At 38.7% G+C, this 19,200-nt stretch overlaps 1 protein-coding gene across 1 annotated transcript; it reads left to right on the top strand.

Moving 5' to 3' along the window:
* The first annotated feature begins 7,505 nt into the window (after positions 1–7,505).
* LOC133631203 (espin-like protein) lies at positions 7,506–18,590 on the top strand. Its single transcript, XM_062023363.1, has 5 exons — positions 7,506–7,520; positions 7,795–7,933; positions 15,800–15,918; positions 16,181–16,360; positions 16,744–18,590. Exons 1-5 carry the CDS (start codon positions 7,506–7,508, stop codon positions 18,178–18,180), a joined length of 1,890 nt encoding a protein of 629 aa, XP_061879347.1. The 3' UTR covers positions 18,181–18,590.
* The last annotated feature ends 610 nt before the right edge of the window (positions 18,591–19,200 follow it).

Raw genomic sequence — 19,200 nt, 5'->3', positions numbered from 1 at the left:
ATAAGTAGTTTGCTGCACCACGATGACCCGAAACTGTCCCTAAAATGTCAGGAAATGTTTAAAAACTATTGCACGTGGCCTGACAGCCATTTGTGTTGTTTCCTGTTTGCAAGCTCCGGGCCAACCAACCTGTTGAGCCATGCAACCTCGTTTAGAACCACGGAAATGTAGGAAACGTAACAATAATGTCATTTTTTTTGTCATGTTTTGGGTCATCTCAATGCAGTCACATTTTATTCTATAAAAGATGTCTGTAAAGCTTTATTTTTTGAGGTTATGAGGGTTTTAGAATAGAATGCACTATTTAGGTGTACTGATGCACATACCTTGCTTTATTCAGTATGATTTCATAAGAATTGACTTTCCGATCATACAATGCTTTGTTTACGTTGCTTCTTAGCACTGGATCACAGCACGCAGGTCCGCTCGCTCGTATATCAGCATCCTCCCCCTCCTCTCTCTCTCCTAAATACCGGTGTAAAGTTTATTGTCATTGATGATCTTTGTAATGAAACCTTCCTCTTAGCTCTGTATTGTATATAAACGACGCTCGTCGAGTCTCTCTGAACAAATGCTATTACTGTATCTCTCTCTCCTCCACTGTATTTCACCATGCATTCATGACACTAGAAATAGAAATAACTAGCTTGTTGCAAGTCTCGCGGGGCTGATTGCGGATCAGTTTTGTCAGTGCGGTCAGGCCCGCATCTCACGTTTATCTTTTCATTGTTCTGGAGGTTTCTCTGCCATGTGTGTTGACACCTAACTAATGTTGTTGGGAGAGGGGGGGGCAAGACAAATAAATGAGTGTTGAAAATGATTGAATTGTATTATTATTGTGGTTTGGTGTAGAACTGTGTCTGCATCATACTCTGCTTTTTGGTTATTCAGTTACATGCATGCCAAACTAATGTCTGTAAAGGATGTACCTAATGAAATGGCAGGTGGGTATGCATTTATCTATTTACAAAACCAAAAACCAGTGAAGTTGGCACGTTGGGTAATTTGTTAATAAAAACAGAATACAATGATTTGCAAATCCTTTTCAACTTATATTCAATTGAATGGACTGCAAAAACAAGATATTTAATGTTCGAACTGAGAAACTTCCTCTTTTTTTTTTTTGTGCAAATAATCATTAACTTAGAATTTAATGGCAACAACACATTACAAAAAAGTTGGCACAGGGGCATTTTTACCACTGTGTTACATGGCCTTTCCTTTTAACAACACTCAGTAAACGTTTGGGAACTGTGGAGACCAATTTTTGAAGCTTTTCAGGTGGAATTATTTCCCATTCTTGCTTGATGTACAGCTTAAGTTATTCAACAGTCCGGGGTCTCCGTTGTGGTATTTTAGGCTTCATAATGCACCACACATTTTCAATGGGAGACAGTTCTGGACTACAGGCAGGTCAGTCTAGTACCCGCACTCTTTTACTATGAAGCCACACTGTTGTAATATGTGGCTTGGCATTGTCTTGCTGAAATAAGCAGGGGCGTCCATGATAACGTTGCTTGGATGTCAACATATGTTGCTCCAAAACCTGTATGTACCTTTCAGCATTAATGACGCCTTCACAGATGTGTAAGTTACCCATACCTTGGGCACTAATACACCCCCATACCATCACAGATGTTGGCTTTTGAACTTTGCGCCTATAACACTCCGGGTGGTTCTTTTCCTCTTTGGTCCGGAGGACACAACGTCCACAGTTTCCAAAAACAATTTGAAATGCGGACTCCTCAGACCACAGAACACTTTTCCACTTTGCATCGGTCCATCTTAGATGACCTCTGGCCCTACGAAGCTGGCGGCGTTTCTGGGTGTTGTTGATAAATGGCTTTCGCTTTGCATGGTTGAGTTTTAACATGCACTTAAAGATGTAGCGACCAACTGTAGTTACTGACAGTGGTTTTCTGAAGTGTTCCTGAGCCCATGTGGTGATATCCTTTACACACTGATGTCGCTTTTTGATGCACTACGTGCATTTAATGTTACGTGCAGTGATTTCTCCAGATTCTCTGAACCTTTTAATGATGTTACGGACCGTAGATGGTAAAAGCCCTAAATTATTTGCAATAGCTTGTTGAGAAATGTTCTTAAACTGTTGGACAATTTGCTCACGCATTTGTTCACAAAGTGGTGACCCTCGCCCCATCCTTGTTTGTTAATGACTGAGCATTTCATGGAAGCTGCTTTTATACCCAATCATGGCACCCACCTGTTACCTATTAGCCTGTTCACCTGTGGGATGTTCCAAATAAGTGTTTGATGAGCATTCCTCAACTTTCTCATTATTTTTTGCCACTTGTGCCAGCTTTTTTGAAACATGTTGCAGGCATCAAATTCCATCCATCCATCCATTTTCTACCGCTTATCCCGTTCGGGGTCGCGGGGGGTGCTGGAGGCATCAAATTCCAAATTAACTAATATTTGCAAAAAATAACAAAGTTTTCCAGTTCGAACGTTAAGTATCTTGTCTTTGCAGTTCATTCAATTCAATCAATCAATCAATGTTTATTTATATAGCCCTAAATCACAAGTGTCTCAAAGGGCTGTACAAGCCACAACGACATCCTCGGTACAGAGCCCACATACGGGCAAGGACAACTCACCCCAGTGGGACGTCAATGTGAATGACTATGAGAAACCTTGGAGAGGACCGCATATGTGGGCAATTGAATATAGGTTGAAAAGGATTTGCAAATCATTGTATTCTGTTTTAATTTACGATTTACACAACGTACCAACTTCACTGGTTTTGGGGTTTGTACTAATTATACAGCATTTTAGGTAATTTGGTCATTACACAGTGGTACCTCAGGATACTTGTGCACTTTGTCGGTGACGGTGTACGAGCTGTCTCTTGGCTAATTGTTGTGCTTTAAACCCGTAAGAAGAGTAGTTTGAGCGTAGCACTGTTACTCTGCATTATAAAGACGCAGAAAGAGTCGCCAGCCAAAAATGTTAAAACAATATTTAAACTGCGGACTTTTATTAATGAAAATTATCCCCCGCGACCCCAAAAGGGACAAGCGGTATAAAATGGATGGATGGATGAAGAAGCGCCTGTTTGACGGAGAAGCAGCTTGAAGGAGATACCTTAGAACAGGGGTGTCAAACTCGTTTTCATTGAGGGCCACATCGCAGTTATGGTTGCCCTCAGAGGGCCGATTTTAACAGTGAAGAATATACAGTATGAATATAAATGTAATATACAGTATGAATATAAATGTGTATATATATAAAACCAATTAAAGTTGTATCTTGAAGTACCGCTGTTTATTTTAAAGTGTTTGTCCTTTTTAATGAGCAAAACTACCCAGTACAGAACATCAAATAAAAAAGACTATTTTCAATTTAAAAATATTTTTTATATAGATATGCGCTTAATGAATTTATTTCCAAGCATATTTGATTGAAAGGCTCCACATTGTGCAAGGGGGTCAGGGGTCATCATTGCCGTTTTCCAGCACTGTCATCACCAATGGATTGCAGGTATGTCCACTTTGATGGATCTGGTGGGTGATCAATAATTACAGTATATATAATCTTTGCGCATATATTGCTTTTTTTTTTTTAAATCACAGACTTGTTCTGACGTTACCTCCATCCTCATCATCATGCGTCTCAACACGTGAGGAGGCAACCATACACTGCTGCATATGTCCACCTCTTCTATAGCACCACCATGTACAGGTCACCCTATCCACCCTTTTAATAATGGACAGGGACCTACAGCACCTCCCTCAGCATCTGAGGTTCGGTTCCAGGTGATGCTGCTGCTGCAGTCTTGTTCAGATCCTTTGGCGACCAACAGTGTGGGCAGTCCGAATGATTAATTCCATATTTGTTACCTTTTACTCCCTCGCATCTTGCTGGTGCTGCCATAGCGTCACGACTTTACTGTAAGTACAATTGCCATTATTGTGAAAGATTACTATTAGGGTTTAAGTTAGTGTTTTATTCATCATCAACCAGTATATTTTCTAAAATATACAGTATGTATGTTAGTTTTTATACGTTTGGGTCTAAAGGAGGAACTGATAATTAAATTTGTATTTGAGCTGAAAAAGTATGAATTGATATATGATTATTCTTTATCTGTAACAACATGAGGAAACTTCTCATAGGCTAAATGTATTAGATCTAAATTGTTCACCTATTTGTATATAATGTACCGAAAATGTTGCTGTTATTTACAGAAGTAATAAGGGAAATGTTGATCTTGCAATCTGGTAAAAAAAAATTATAATTTGAAATTTAAAAAAATATCTTAATTTTATCCAGGAGTGCACCATGATTGTAATGTTTTTTCCCCCCTAATAACAATAATAAGAACCACTAATAATATATTTCTGAACACCTAAGGACAAACATGTTAAAATGAAAACATATAGTAATAAAACATTGAACATATGAAATCCATCCATCCATCCATCCATTTCCTACCGCTTGTCCCTTTCGGGGGGTGCTGCTCCATCGTGAAATAAAATCCCACCCATGCATACAAATGATTAATAAAAAAATAATAATAAGCATCAATAATAGTTTATTTCTAAACACCCCAAAACAAAGGCTAAAAAATTATAAAAAAGTAATAATTAAAATACTGGATCTATAAAATCCAGTGTGAAATAAGATCCGACCACCGCATACAATTAATAATAATAATAACAATAATAGTAGCTAATACTTTATTTCTAAAACCCAGGAAAACATGGGTTTAAAAAGAATAAAATGTAATGATAAAATACTAAAAGCATAACATCCAGTGTGAAATAAAATCCCACCTATGCATACAAATTAATAATATTATTATTAATCATAATAATAATACATAATACATTATTTCTGAAACCCAAGAACACATGGGTTTAAAAAGAATACAATTTAATAATAAAATATTGAAAATGCAAAATCCAGTGTGAAATAAAATCCCACCCATGCATACAAATACAACAAATAAATACATAAATAAATAAATAACAATGATTCTTTGTTTCTAAACACCCAAAAACTAAGGCTAAAAAAAGATTAAAAGTAATACTAAAATACTAAAAATATAAAATCCAGTGTGAAATAAGATCCCACCTCCACATACAATTAATATTAATAATAATATCAATAATAACAAATAATACTTTATTTCGAAAACCCAGGAAAACATGGGTTTAAAAACAATAAAATGTAATGATAAAATACTGAACGTATAAAATCCAGTGTGAAATAAAATCCCACCTATGCATACAAATGTATATTATTATTATTAAAAATAATAATAATAATAAATAATACTTTATTTCTAAAACCCAAGAACACATGGGTTTAAAAAGAATACAATTTAATAACATTTTGAAAATTTAAAATCCAGTGTGAAATAAAATCCCACCCATGCATACAAATAAAATACATAAATAAATAAATAACAATGATAGTTTGTTTCTAAACACCCAAAAACAAAGGCTAAAAAAAGATTAAAAGTAATAATAAAATACTAAAAATATAAGATCCAGTGTGAAATAAGATCCCACCTCCACATACAATTATTATAAAAAATAATAACAATAAATACTACTTTATTTCTAAAACCCAAGAACACATGGGTTTAAAAAGAATACAATTTAATACTAACATTTTGAAAATTTAAAATCCAATGTGAAATAAAATCCCACCCATGCATACAAATTAAAGATAATAATAAATAACAATGATACTTTGTTTCTAAACACCCAAAAACAAAGGCTAAAAAAAAGAAAAAAGTAATAATAAAATACTGAAAGTATAAAATCCAGTGTGAAATAAAATATCACCTCTGCATACAATTAATATTAATAATAATAACAACAACAATAATAAATACAACTTTATTTGTAAAACCCAGGAAAACATGGGTTTAAAAAGAATAAAATGTAATGATGAAATACTGAAAGTATAAAATCCAGTGTGAAATAAAATCCTACCAATGCATACAAATTAATATTATTAATCATAATAATAATAAATAATTTTTTATGTCTAAAACTCAAGAACAAATGGGTTTAAAAATAATAAATTTTAATAATAAAATATTGAACATTTAAAATCCAGTGTGAAATAAAATACATACAAATTAAAAATAATGAATAACAATGATAATTTGTTTCTAAACACCCAAAAACAAAGGCTAAAAAAAGATGAAAAGTAATAAAATACTGAAAATATAAAATCCAGTGTGAAATAAAATACCACCTCTGCATACAAATTAATATTAATAATAATAATAAAACATACTTTATTATTTTTAAACAAAGAACACATGGGTTTTTAAATAATAACATATAATAATAAAATACTGAAAGTATAACATCCATTGTGAAATAAAATCCCACTTATTCATACAAATTAATATTATTATTAATCGTAATAATAATAAATAATACTATATTTCTAAAACCCAAGAACACATGAGTTCAAAAAGACTAAAATGTATTATTAAAATATTGAAAAATTTAAATCCAGTGTGAAAACAAATCCCACACATACATACAAATTTAATTTTTTTTTATAATAATAAATAACGATACTTTGTTTCTAAACACCAAAAAACAAAGGCTAAAAAAAGATAAGTAATAATTAAATACTGAAAGTATAACATCCAGTGTGAAATAAAATACCACCTCTGCATACAAATTAATATTCATACTAACAAATATATACTTTATTTAAAAAAAACAAAGAACACATAGATTTAAAAGAATAACATGTAATATTAAAATGCTGACATTTTAAAATCCAGTGGTAAATGAAATCCCAACCATGCATTCAAATGAATAATAATCATCAATAACAATAATACATTATTTCTAAAAACTCAAGGACACACAGGTTAGAAATTCTATTTGATAGAATAATATTTTTTTTTATATTGAACAGATAATAACCAGTGATAAATAAAATCCCATCCATGCATACAATTTGACAAATAAAAAGTGTGTTATTCTACAATAAAACAAACAGTGATTTAAACATTGCCATCTACTGCAGCTATATTAAGTTAGCTCTAAGTATTTGTATTGGGGGCACTTGTGTTAGTTAAAAAACATGCAAATATAGTCAAGTCCTCCATGGCCAGTTGAACCTGCTCGGCAGGACAAATGTTCTAAACAATGTGCGGTTTAATGATGCTGTTAGTGGACTCCTTCAAAGCAATAGGGTTACCTGCAGCAGGCTATCACGTCTCCACAAACTCTTCACAAGCTTTCTCCCGCACTCTGTGTGGCGTGCAACACTTCCATGGGCAGGGTCACGTTTCACCGCCTTCTGCTTCAGCCTGCCACAGCGGCCATTGTTCGTTGCATTAAGCATCTCGCTGTGTGTGAGAGTGTCACAGAGAGGCGATTACCTGTCCTCTTTTCAGAGATCCTCTGTGTGAGGGCTCGCTTTATCTGGTTTCTCTTCTCCAAGGAAAGAAGGTCAACGGTCTGCTGCTTTTGAGACACAAGTGAAGGAGAAAAACCGACATGGAGAACAGCAAGGTGGTGCTGAAATATGTATTTTATGAACACACGTGATAGTGGACATAGAGTATTGAGACGCACATGTTGATTAATTTAAGACGCATGATCTCAATTATTCACCTGACCAAGACATTTTGAAGACTTTAGGGAAGAAAACCTTAGGGATGGTGAGCCATGAGGCCGGTGTCCCAATACTTATGTCCACATTATTGTATGTTTATTTTGTCATTAATACAGAATGGAGGACATTTTTGTGCTATGTCCCTTTAAATGTTGTCAACGATGCTCCCAGCAGCCAGTGAAGGAGGTGCTCCCTTTGCCTCGACTCCCGAAATACTCCTCCTCCTCCTCCTCTTCCTCTGTGACTCTGGCTAATGCTCCAACAAGACAAACATCAGGCTCCATGCAGCAAATACAAATGGCCTCCTCAGGTATTGGTTAGCATGTACAACATGTCCATCACTGAATCTGCATAAGTGCTTTCGGTTATAGTGGGGTTAACAGCAACTGTCATTTAGTGGAAAAAACTAAACAAACAAAAACAATTTTTTGTATCCCTGCTTATTTCAGCAAGTCAATGCCAAGCATACTTGCCAACCCTCCCGATTTTCCCAGTAGACTCCCGAATTTCAGTGCCCCTCCCGAAAATCTCCCGGGGCAACCATTCTCCCGAATTTCTCCCGATTTCCACCCGGACAACAATATTGGGGGCGTGCTTTAAAGGCACTGCCTTTAGCGTCCTCTCTCACCTGAAAAGGAGACTATTATATATGTCTTCGTTATCCATAGGTTTATCTATAACCCATAAAGTAGGCAGGCATGGAGCTATTTCTCAGCGTGCGTTTATTCCAGCTGGCACGTTAATACACTGACACACAACATCCGGATTCCCATCATGCATTGCTTCAAAACGGCAAGTAGTAATGTCCAAAAACATAACAGAGACAAAGCAGAAGAACGAAGAAGAGACATGGCGACGACGAGTAAGAAGAAGAAGTACGCTTGCAAGTTCCAAAATGATTGGAAAAAATCATTTCAGTTCATCCAGGACAGCTCGAAGGGGAAGGGGTATGCCATACTTGCCAACCTTGAGACCTCCGATACCGCGGGGGTGGTGCGGAAAAAATCACAAGACTATTTAATCTCTACAGGCCTGTTTCATGAGGGTTTCCTCAATCATCAGGAGATTTTTTTTCCCACACATACATATTACGCTCTACCACGGTATCGAGCACTATTTATATATATATATATATATATATATATATATATATATATATATATATATATATATATATATATATATATATATATATATATATATATATATATATATATATATTGTGGAATAGCCTTCATTTCTAAGAACAAGTATAGACTGTCGAGTTTCAGATGAAAGTTCTCTTTTTCTGGCTATTTTGAGCGTTTAATTGACCCCACAAATGTGATGCTCCAGAAACTCAATCTGCTCAAAGGAAGGTCAGTTTTGTAGCTTCTGTAACGAGCTAAACTGTTTTCAGATGTGTGAACATGATTGCACAAGGGTTTTCGAATCATCAATTAGCCTTCTGAGCCAATGAGCAAACACATTGTACCATTAGAACACTGGAGTGATAATTGCTGGAAATGGGCCTCTATACACCTATGTAGATATTGCACCAAAAACCAGACATTTGCAGCTAGAATAGTCATTTACCACATTAGCAATGTATAGAGTGTATTTCTTTAAAGTTAAGACTAGTTTAAAGTTATCTTCATTGAAAAGTAGTGCTTTTCCTTCAAAAATAAAGACATTTCAATGTGACCCCAAACTTTTGAACGGTAGTGTATATATATATATATATTTATTTTATTATATATATAAATAAAATAAATACTTGAATTTTAGTGTTCATTTATTTACACATATACACACACAACACTCATCTACTAATACTGGGCTGTGAACGGTGCTGCGCTGCCGCCGCCATGTGCTTCGCTCTCCGTTCATGAATGAGTATATCATTTCGGCCACCGTGTTCAATGGAGAAGTCTGTTCAACAAAATGTACAGGCAACATAATTACATACCCCTTCCCCTTCGAACTGTCCTGGATGAACTGAAATTCTTGTTTCCATTCGTTTTGGAACTTGCAAGCGTATTTCTTCATCTTGCTCGTCGACGGCGTCGCCATGTCTGTAACTTCCTCGTTCTTCTGCTTCGTCTCCTTGTTGTGTGCGCAGTTGTGCACTCTACTCTCTAAAAGCCCTAGATGTAATGACATCATTGGGCAGGCAAGCTGTTTATATTGTGGGAAAGTGGACGTGAGAACAGGCTGTCCCCACTCAGGTCCGCATTGAGCTGGAGGGGGCGTGGCCTCCAGCTCCGGCTGAATTCCGGGAGTTTGTCGGGAGAAAATTTCTGCCGGGAGGTTATCGGGAGAGGCGCTGAATACCGGGAGTCTCCCGGTAAAACCGGGAGGGTTGGCAAGTATGGGGTATGCTGCCTGCAAATTTTGTAGATCAGACTTCTCCATTGAACACGGTGGCCGAACTAGACTGGCCTGCTTGTAGTCCAGACCTGTTTCCCATTGAAAATGTTTGGCGCAATATGAAGTGTAAAATACCACAAAGGAGACCCCGGACTGCTGAACAACTTAAGCTGTACATCAAGCAAGAATGGGAAAGAATTCCACCTGAAAAGCTTCAAAAATTGGTCTCCTCAGTTCCCAAACGTTTACTGAGTGTTGTTAAAAGGAAAGGCCATGTAACACACACAGTGGTAAAAGGCAGAGGTGCTCTCTCTGCCTCGCCTCTTAAGAACTCCTCATCCAGACAAACATCAGGCTCCATGCAGCAAATACAAATGGCCTCCTCAGGTATTGGTTAGCATAGGCTGACCATACGTCCTCTTTTCCCCGGACATGTCCTCTTTAGTGGGGATGTCCGGGCGGGGTTTTTAAATGCCTCAAATGTCTGGCATTTTGAGTTAGGGTTGCGTGTATTTTCTATGTACGTCCAGGGTTTAGAAGGGGTTCAACAAAACAAGCTGTGGAGGCGTGACCCAGAAACATTTGTGAGGGAGGGGCAGAGACAGAGAGCGAGAGAGCTAGTGAGTGGAGAGACAGACATGAAAACAAGAAATGCCGAAACGTAAATGCAACTTCACGGATGATTTGCGGAAAAAGTATTTGTGTTTTCGTCCTGGCCGTGACACATGGGAACCAGAATGCACTGTGTGCAAAGCAGGAACGTATTGTAACAACCTGCTGAAGTTGATGTTGTGTTCTTGAGTGAGTGATTATCAGAATTCCCATTGTTGTGAACGCAGCACGCCTGTAAGGTGATTGGCAAAGAAGGAGGAAGCGTTGTTGTTGCGGAAATGAGAAGTGATGATAGACGTGCGTGTGGAAGGAACGAGATAAGTTGAGCTGTGTTAGTATAGGTTGCTCTATAAAAGTTTAAAAAGAGCGTCAGACTTGGTGTGCACTTCTTCTGGACGCTGCAGTATGTATCTGTGGCAAATAAAGGGGCCAAAGATCTAAAAGCCCATATCGACACTACAAAGCACAAAACAGCTGTGCAGGGCGAGAGCTCGTCTGCTAAATTGACAGAGTACTTCGTGCGACCTGGAAAAGGAGAATACATTGTAAACGCAGCAGAGGGTGTTTTAGCATTCCACACAGTTAGAGAATATAAGTGTGACTTATTTTGTTATACTGTCAAGCAGTGTTGGCGTTACTGCACTTTTTGTGTCTTTTTAAGCATTGAAATCAGAAAGGACTTTTCTTTATTTTTTTTATTTTCCGCCCGGCTCGCTTGTTTTTTTATTGTCTCGATTATTGCTTTCAGCCAGTGTTTTGTTTTGTTTATATTTGCCGGGTCACATTTCCATCCCCGTTTATTGCGTTTTTGTTGGTTGTAAATTTTGATTGGCCGAAAGTTTTGTCAATGACGAACACTTCCTCAGTTTGCACTGGGACAAGTTTAGCGCGAGGTGCTGTCAAAAGAGAGACTTGATGGTAAACACTAAGGTGAGTGTAAAGTCAACTTCATCCTGTGCCAAGTTTCCAGTAAATGACTTGTTTTAGTCTTTGTGAGTCCATGGAAACTTCACTTTTATCTTAAAAGTTAAAGTACCAATGATTGTCACACACACACTAGGTGTGGTGAAATTTGTCCTCTGCATTTGACCCATCCCCTTTGATCACCCCCTGGGAGGTGAGGGGAGCAGTGGGCAGCAGCGGTGCCGCGCCCGGGAATCATTTTTGGTGATTTAACCCCCAATTCCAACCCTTAATGCTGAGTGCCAAGCAGGGAGGTAATGGGTCCCATGTTTATAGTCTTTGGTATGACTCGGCCGGGGTTTGAACTCACAACCTACCGATCTCAGGGCGGACACTCTAACCACTGAGTAGGTTATCTCCCGCTGGATCCCCATTGTTCCAGGATGGAGACAGGCTAGCTTTATGTTTTTGGGGTGGAGGAGTCTGATCGGGTTAGCTTCAAGCTGACTAGCACCCGATCAGACTCCTCCACCCCAAAAACATGCTTTTTAAAATTTGTTTTCCATCCATCCATCCATCTTCTACTTCTTTTTTTATTTTTTTTTTAATGAATGAAGTAACGTTTATGACAACCTTTTTCCAAAACACAATAAAACAAAAACAAAACAAAACAAAACAATTTTTATAAGTCAAAATGTATTACATATGATACCCGTTCTTTAGAGAAAGTAGATTGATTGATTGATTGAAACTTTTATTAGTAGATTGCACAGTACAGTACATATTCCGTACAATTGACCACCAAATGGTAACACCCGAATAAGTTTTCAACTTGTTTAAGTCGGGGTCCACGTTAATCAATTCATGGTAGTACTAGCATCACTGGTTTAAATGTAGCTTTGAGTCTCTAGTGAAAAGCAATATCTACATATAACATATATACTTCACATTTCTCCATTTCAATTTACGAAAGTACAAAATAAAATCCAGCCAATACTGTATCTATATATATTACGGTTGTAGTCCTAAGGTATATCGGTACTAATGAAGTACCGCGGTACTAATGAATTAAAGCGGTACTATACTGCCTCTGAAATATCCTTTTTTAAAATTTTGCGGGCATAACGGCACTCTGTCGTCACGTTGTGACATTGCTGGTTTTATGAGCAGAGGAGCATTTCCTGCAACGCACACGCACAGAGTACTTACAAGCAGAAACAGATTGTAGACATAATAGGTGGAATGGTTGCAATTTGTCTTAAAAACTAATAATAAAGGTGAAGCAATTTTTTACATGTATATATATATATATATATATATATATATATATATATATGTACATATGTATGTATGTTTGTATGTATATATATATATATATGTATGTATGTTTGTATGTGTATATATATATTGTATATATATATATATATATATATATATATATATATATACATACACACAAACGTATATATATATATATTTATAAATATGTATATATATATATATATGTATATACTGTATATGTGTGTGTATATATATATATATATATGTACTGTATATGTGTATATATATATATATATATATATATATATATATATATATGTCTTAATTAGATTATCCAAATTAGATTATCCAAAAAAAATAGTGCTCGATACCGTGGTAGAGCGTAATATGTATGTGTGGGAAAAAAATCACAAGACTATTTCATCTCTACAGGCCTGTTTCACGAGGGTTTCCTCAATCATCAGGAGATTTTAATGGAAGCATTCACATACCATGGTTTATATAGGGCACAGAGCGGGTGGGTACAGGCAGGCGTAGGGCCTGTAGAGATGAAATAGTCTTGTGATTTTTTCCCACACATATATATATATATATATATATATACTGTATATGTATGTATATGTTTCTCCAATCCTTTTAGTCACTTTATCTGTAGTAAAAAAACTATTGGCAATAATTCTAGCACCTATTTTTGGTGTTATTGGCGACTGCACTCGTGTTTAGAGAGACTGCTTAGATTCAGTTGCGCCATGTCCGTGACGAAAAGCGAGCCTAACGTCACACATGCTTGGCATTGCTGGGAGCCTTTCTCTCATTAAAGTGTCATCTTAAATTGTGAAGATCGCTGTCCACTGGTATATCTTGAATATATTAAAGTATGTCCACAGCGCAGATAACCCCAAGCGTATGGCTGGTGTATGTTAGTGTGTTATGGTGGTAATTTTTCCCATGGAGAATAAACAAGTGTTGTGTGTCTGTGAGTGAAGCACGGAGGTAGACGTGTGAGGAAATACTTGGAATTGGGCCCGTTGTTAGCATAAAATTGGCCATAAAAACTAAAAAGATCGTCAGATTTTGTTTGTTTTCTTCTGTTTTCTACAATACATTATATTAATTTTTTTTGTTAGGTGCGGCGGCTCATATGAAGCCCGTACTTTAAGCAGAAACTCTAAACGTAGTAAAATCGGATGTATAGCATAGCGCTTTTATTTTGAAGCCGTAAAAGTATGTGATTGGTTTGAGAAAGTGTCTTGACATGTTTTGATGTCGGATCGACTGTTTGCATTAAAAAAGTCTCCTTTTGACATCATGCCGACCATCTTTAATTTCTCTTGAGCTTTTACGTCATCTTACTGACTAAAGCAGTCACAGTAACAATATAAATGTTATGTTATCACTGCACCTTAACCGTAATCTGAACACGGAAGTGAAGCACGCTGCAGGCGTTTGCTGCAGGGATGTCGCCTCTTCTTACGGCGGAAAAAAATAGTATTTTCTTGTTGGGAGAACAACTTGCCATGACTTTAAATCTGATATTTCCATAAGGTAGACTTGGCTTTGTACCTGATATTTCCATAAGGTAGACTTTCCTTTGTCCATTTCTGCTTGCTTGTGGCTAGTGATGGGTTGATGAGGCCTCATGAAGCGTTTCGACACATTGCAAAACTGTATTGATACTGTGTCGATACTGTGTCACTAAATACTGCCATCTGCTGGACATTAAAAATCCCTACAGGCAACCTATGGACCGACTCAACTGACACTGATATTATGACCTAGTATATACAATAATATAAACCAAGTCATTGTATTTCATTTAGGATTATTTCATATCTTCATTTAAATAAAAATATATTTTTTAGATACAGTCAAATAATGTGAACATGTATCATGACTAGGATGGTAGAAGGTGGGGATTGAACCCCAGTAACCAATTGCTGGCACAGCCACGCTACCAACTTCGCCACGCCGTCATTCCTGTACCTTCTCTAGTAACAGTAGTGATGGGTCCTCACAGATGCATCGGCGCATGCGTCGAGCTCATAGAGCGTAACCCTGTGTCGGTGCGCGTACCGCTTTTAGAAAGTCACGTGACCGATCATGAGCTGCTTTGGTCACGTGATCGATACGCGAACTGTATCGCACTGACGCCTCCTCTGTGCCCTGTGAGCAACGCTCCCTCTAAGGTGCGCGCCTGCGCAATCGCGCAGTGCTCAAGTGTCCTCCGCGCACACCGTGCGCCGCACAGCCAATATATGCCGCGCACCAAATCAAACCCATCTGAATTCTAAACAAAATAAACACATTTATTCTGTGTAATTTTGAAATGCAACTTTGAGTGACAGTGACAACAAGCGGCCCTAATGGTGTTCGTCAACAACACGCATTGCGCCGCTTCCTAATAAACACAGTTTGGCGCGCAGGCGTCAGTGCGATACAGTTCATGAGCGGTCACGTGACCAGAACAGCTCATGAGCGGTCACGTGACCAAAACAGCTCGTGTTCGGTCACGTGACTTTCTAAAAGCGATACGCGCACCGACACAGGGTATCGCTCTATGAGCTGGACGCATGCGCCGATGCATCGGTGTTGCCGGACCCATCACTACTTGTGGCTCATCAGTAGCAAGTAAACTCCAGCCAATGTCCCCAGCTACGGCACGTGTTCAGGTTAATCGGCCATAAAAAAAAAAATTGTGCCGTTATTGAAATGTATAGTTATCGCGTTATTATCACGTTAACTTTGACAGCCCTAATATTAATATTATAATAGTAAAACAAAAATGTGTGAAAAGAAAATCCTTCAATCATACCCGACATTGCTGAATGACCATTTCACGTTGGTAAGCATCTTATCAGATGCTAAATGCCACTAGGGGGTATTATTTGCTACAATATCCTATGATGTCTGTTTCATCCTTTGGAGTTTCAGCTTATCTTAGCAGTGTTAACACGCAATTTCTTAAGGATGTATAACTTCCTTCAGGACATTAACAAGATGCATGACATTTTGTGATGCATTATGTTTCTAGTGGTGACCTCGTTCAACCAGCTAAAGCCTCCAGAGAGAGATCTCAATCTGATGTACCACATGAAATCAATCAAGTCCCTGAAACAAGCTGGTATCACGGCCATCTTCACTGGACAACAGGTCAGTCGACTCTTCACCATGGTTTTTGGTTTGTAGCAGGTGTTCTGCAAAGGGGTTTGAGCCTCCAGTCCATGTCATTAGAGCCTCTGAGATTATGCCACATTAAAAAGGCAGGCTGATGTTGCAGGCATGTTGTATGAGGATTTCCCTGAGAGGGAATCTAAACCAGGATGTGAAAATCCCACATCCAGACCATGAGACGAAAGATGATCTGCACACAATCACTAATGATGCATCTAGTTGAACCCTGATCTTCTTGCAGAAACTTGACAGTGAGGAATGTCCAGAAGAGGGACCAGTTGTCGATGTGATCCTGTCCGACATTGAGTCTCTGGTGCCCACTCACGATGAGGCTGGACGACCCATCGCTGAGTGGAAACGTCAGGTGATGGTACGACAGCTGCAGACCCGACTGCAGAATGAGGAAGAGCAGATGCGACAGGTACTGGTCAGCTTGTAGTCCATCCATCCATCCATCCATCCATCCATCCATCCATCCATCCATCCATCCATCCATTCATCTATCCATCCATCAGGGGTCTGAGTCGTAGGGATGCCAGGACTTCCCTGACTCTGGTCACCTATACAGTAGTTCCATGTCCTGAGGCCTCCTTCTGGTTGAGGATACATGGAAGACCTTGACTAGTTTTAGCTTATTCACTGAACTGCAGGGGAAAGTACCCTTCATAGACTAATTTGGTGTTTCACAGCCATTGAAGAGATTGTACATGGTAGTTTTTATCCTCTGGAGACCATGAAAACAAACTGTCAATGGAACTGCTAAACTATAACTTGACTATGTCTTCTCTTTTTCATGTCTTGTAGGCCCTAACCTATGATTCCTCCTCTGTGGATGGCTGGAAGTACTCCCAAACTCACAATGTCGTTTTGGGGCCATTCGGCGAGCTCCTAACACAGGACGATCTTCTGTATTTGCAACAGCAGATCGACAACATGTCTTTGCAGAAGCGCTACCAGGCCTATGAGGTGGAGCTGACCAGGTTGACAAAAGAACTGAGGGCTATTTTACCCGACCCTATCCTAAACATTTCTCTAAACAAAGAGGCCCTGCAAGAGATGGATGCTCAGGGAAGTCGGGCGCTGCCAGTTTGGTGCAGCCGCGTCTCAGAGATTGTCAGGAGTATGTCATTGCTGGTGGCCAGCCTGACTCAGACCTCTAAGGATGGAGCTGAGAGGAGCGTGGTGCACGGTCTGATGGAGGGGGTGACGGGGCTGCCGGAGGTAAGGGATGTTTTTGCGGTAGGTCAAGGCCATGAGGTGTTGCAAAATACAAATGGATGTAAGCTACCACTCATCGGGGTGGCTTTTGGTCATGGGATGGAGAGCTACAGCAGATCACGCAGAGAACGACTGGAGAAGGAGATTCGTCAGTTTGGGGTGTCAGTCAGAAACCTCAGAGCCAACTTTGAAGGTCAGATTGGTGCCATTTATCCTTTTGCTGGAGTGGTGCCTGGCAAGGACCAATCTTCCGGAACTAATAATCTAACTAGTGATCCTAAAAAGCTTCCACCTGTGATGGAGACTACCAGCCTGAGGAAAGAGCGTATTGTAGTGCTGTTCCTGAGCCACTGGAAGAAGTCAGCTTACGCTATCTCAGTGCGAGCAGCGAGGCAGGAACAGGAGCTCAAATCAGAAGCCCAGCAGAGAATCCCATCCATGTTTCTCTTTTGTCAAAAACGAGGCGCCGTTGATAAGATGCTAAACTCCTGGAAAAATAAACTCCAGCTGAAGGAGGCTATAACGTCCTATGTGTCCACCAGTACTTCAAAAAACCCATTTCCTGTGTACTCTCCAGAACAATTCCTTTCAGATGTGGACCACGACAGCTTGACCCTAGACCTCTTCATGCTGGGATACTTCCACATTCTGGAGCAGGAGCTGTCACCAGTGGAGAGGAAAATGAGGCATCTGCTCTGTTTCGAAGTTTTTGACCATGTGGGAACTTTTCCCTGGGAGAGAGTGAGAAACTTCCACAAGGCCGTACTGCAGGAAATTCAGGCCGGGAGGCGACAATGGAGGGACGGCTTTGATGACATTAAAGTTTGCTTCTTTGGAGACTCGAGACCATCATCAGAAACCACACCAGTGCCTTCGGTTGTAGTTGAAGGTGCCACGCCAGAGGAGGGCAGCAGTGACATGGAATTCTCCTGTTTCAACAATGAAGATATTTGTAAATATATTGATCGCAGCTTTGCTTTTTGGAAGGAGAAAGAAGCAGAGCTCTTTGATTTTGAACACTAGAATTACCATTGTGTTTGTTTGCTTACTGTGGCAATTTTGCAGAGGTTTTTATTTTCATACAAAATACTGTAATGCATTGACTCGAATATAAGACAATATTTTTCCCTACGAAAAAGACAGGTGGTCTTATATTTAGTGTTGAGAGATTTATACATACATACGTGCCACCGAAGGACTTCTCCCCTTGTAAGTCAGAGCTTTTCTTCCTGTCACTCACACGCAAAGACCACTTATCTGTAGAGATGCGACACAGAGATCAGCTGAGTTTAACAGATAAAGATACATTTAGTCATTTTCTGAAAACAGTAGGCTGATTGGCAACACTATATAGGCTCTAGTGTGTGAATGTGAGTGTGAGTGATTGACTGTCTAACTGTGTTGGCCCTGCGATGAGATGGCGACTTGTATAGGATGTCCCCTGCCTTCCACCCGAGTGCAGCAGGGATAGGATACACCTCCTGCGTGACCCAGGTGAGAGAAAACAGCCAAAGAAAGACAACTATTTCAGATGAATAGACCAAAATGGCTTGAGTGTATTTAAAAGTGATTGTGGCAAAAAATTTGTCTAATAATTCAGATGTATTAACATTGAGCATTAATTGAAAAAGGATTCTTACTCCAGTCTTTTACAAATAACAAACACTCACCTGGATCTACATGTTGAGTCTGTCTCAACATGCTGCTTGCTGTCTGAACAGATACTGTAGTGTAAAACACAAAATGACACAAATGTCATCTCTGCATGCATTGTAACTCTAAATTACTTTTTCAAATATTACATTCATATTGTATTTATTGAAATTTAAAACATAGCTATTGGGAAGACATTGCCCTGCAATTATATTTCAAAACTGAAAAAACGTACCTTATTGCAGCCAAATGAGCCAATAGTCGAGCTTACAATAAATACAGTTTAAGTTTTTCACCCTCTGTAAATTTCTGGATTTTCTGCTTTAGAGCTGTAGCTTAAAGGCCTACTGAAATGAATTTTTATTTATTTAAACGGGGATAGCAGATCCA

The sequence above is a fragment of the Entelurus aequoreus genome, linkage group LG16 (genome assembly GCF_033978785.1).
Source record: "Entelurus aequoreus isolate RoL-2023_Sb linkage group LG16, RoL_Eaeq_v1.1, whole genome shotgun sequence".
Lineage (NCBI taxonomy): Eukaryota > Metazoa > Chordata > Actinopteri > Syngnathiformes > Syngnathidae > Entelurus > Entelurus aequoreus.
Note: the sequence above shows the minus strand (reverse complement) of the source record. Positions and strands in the feature narration are given on the sequence as shown.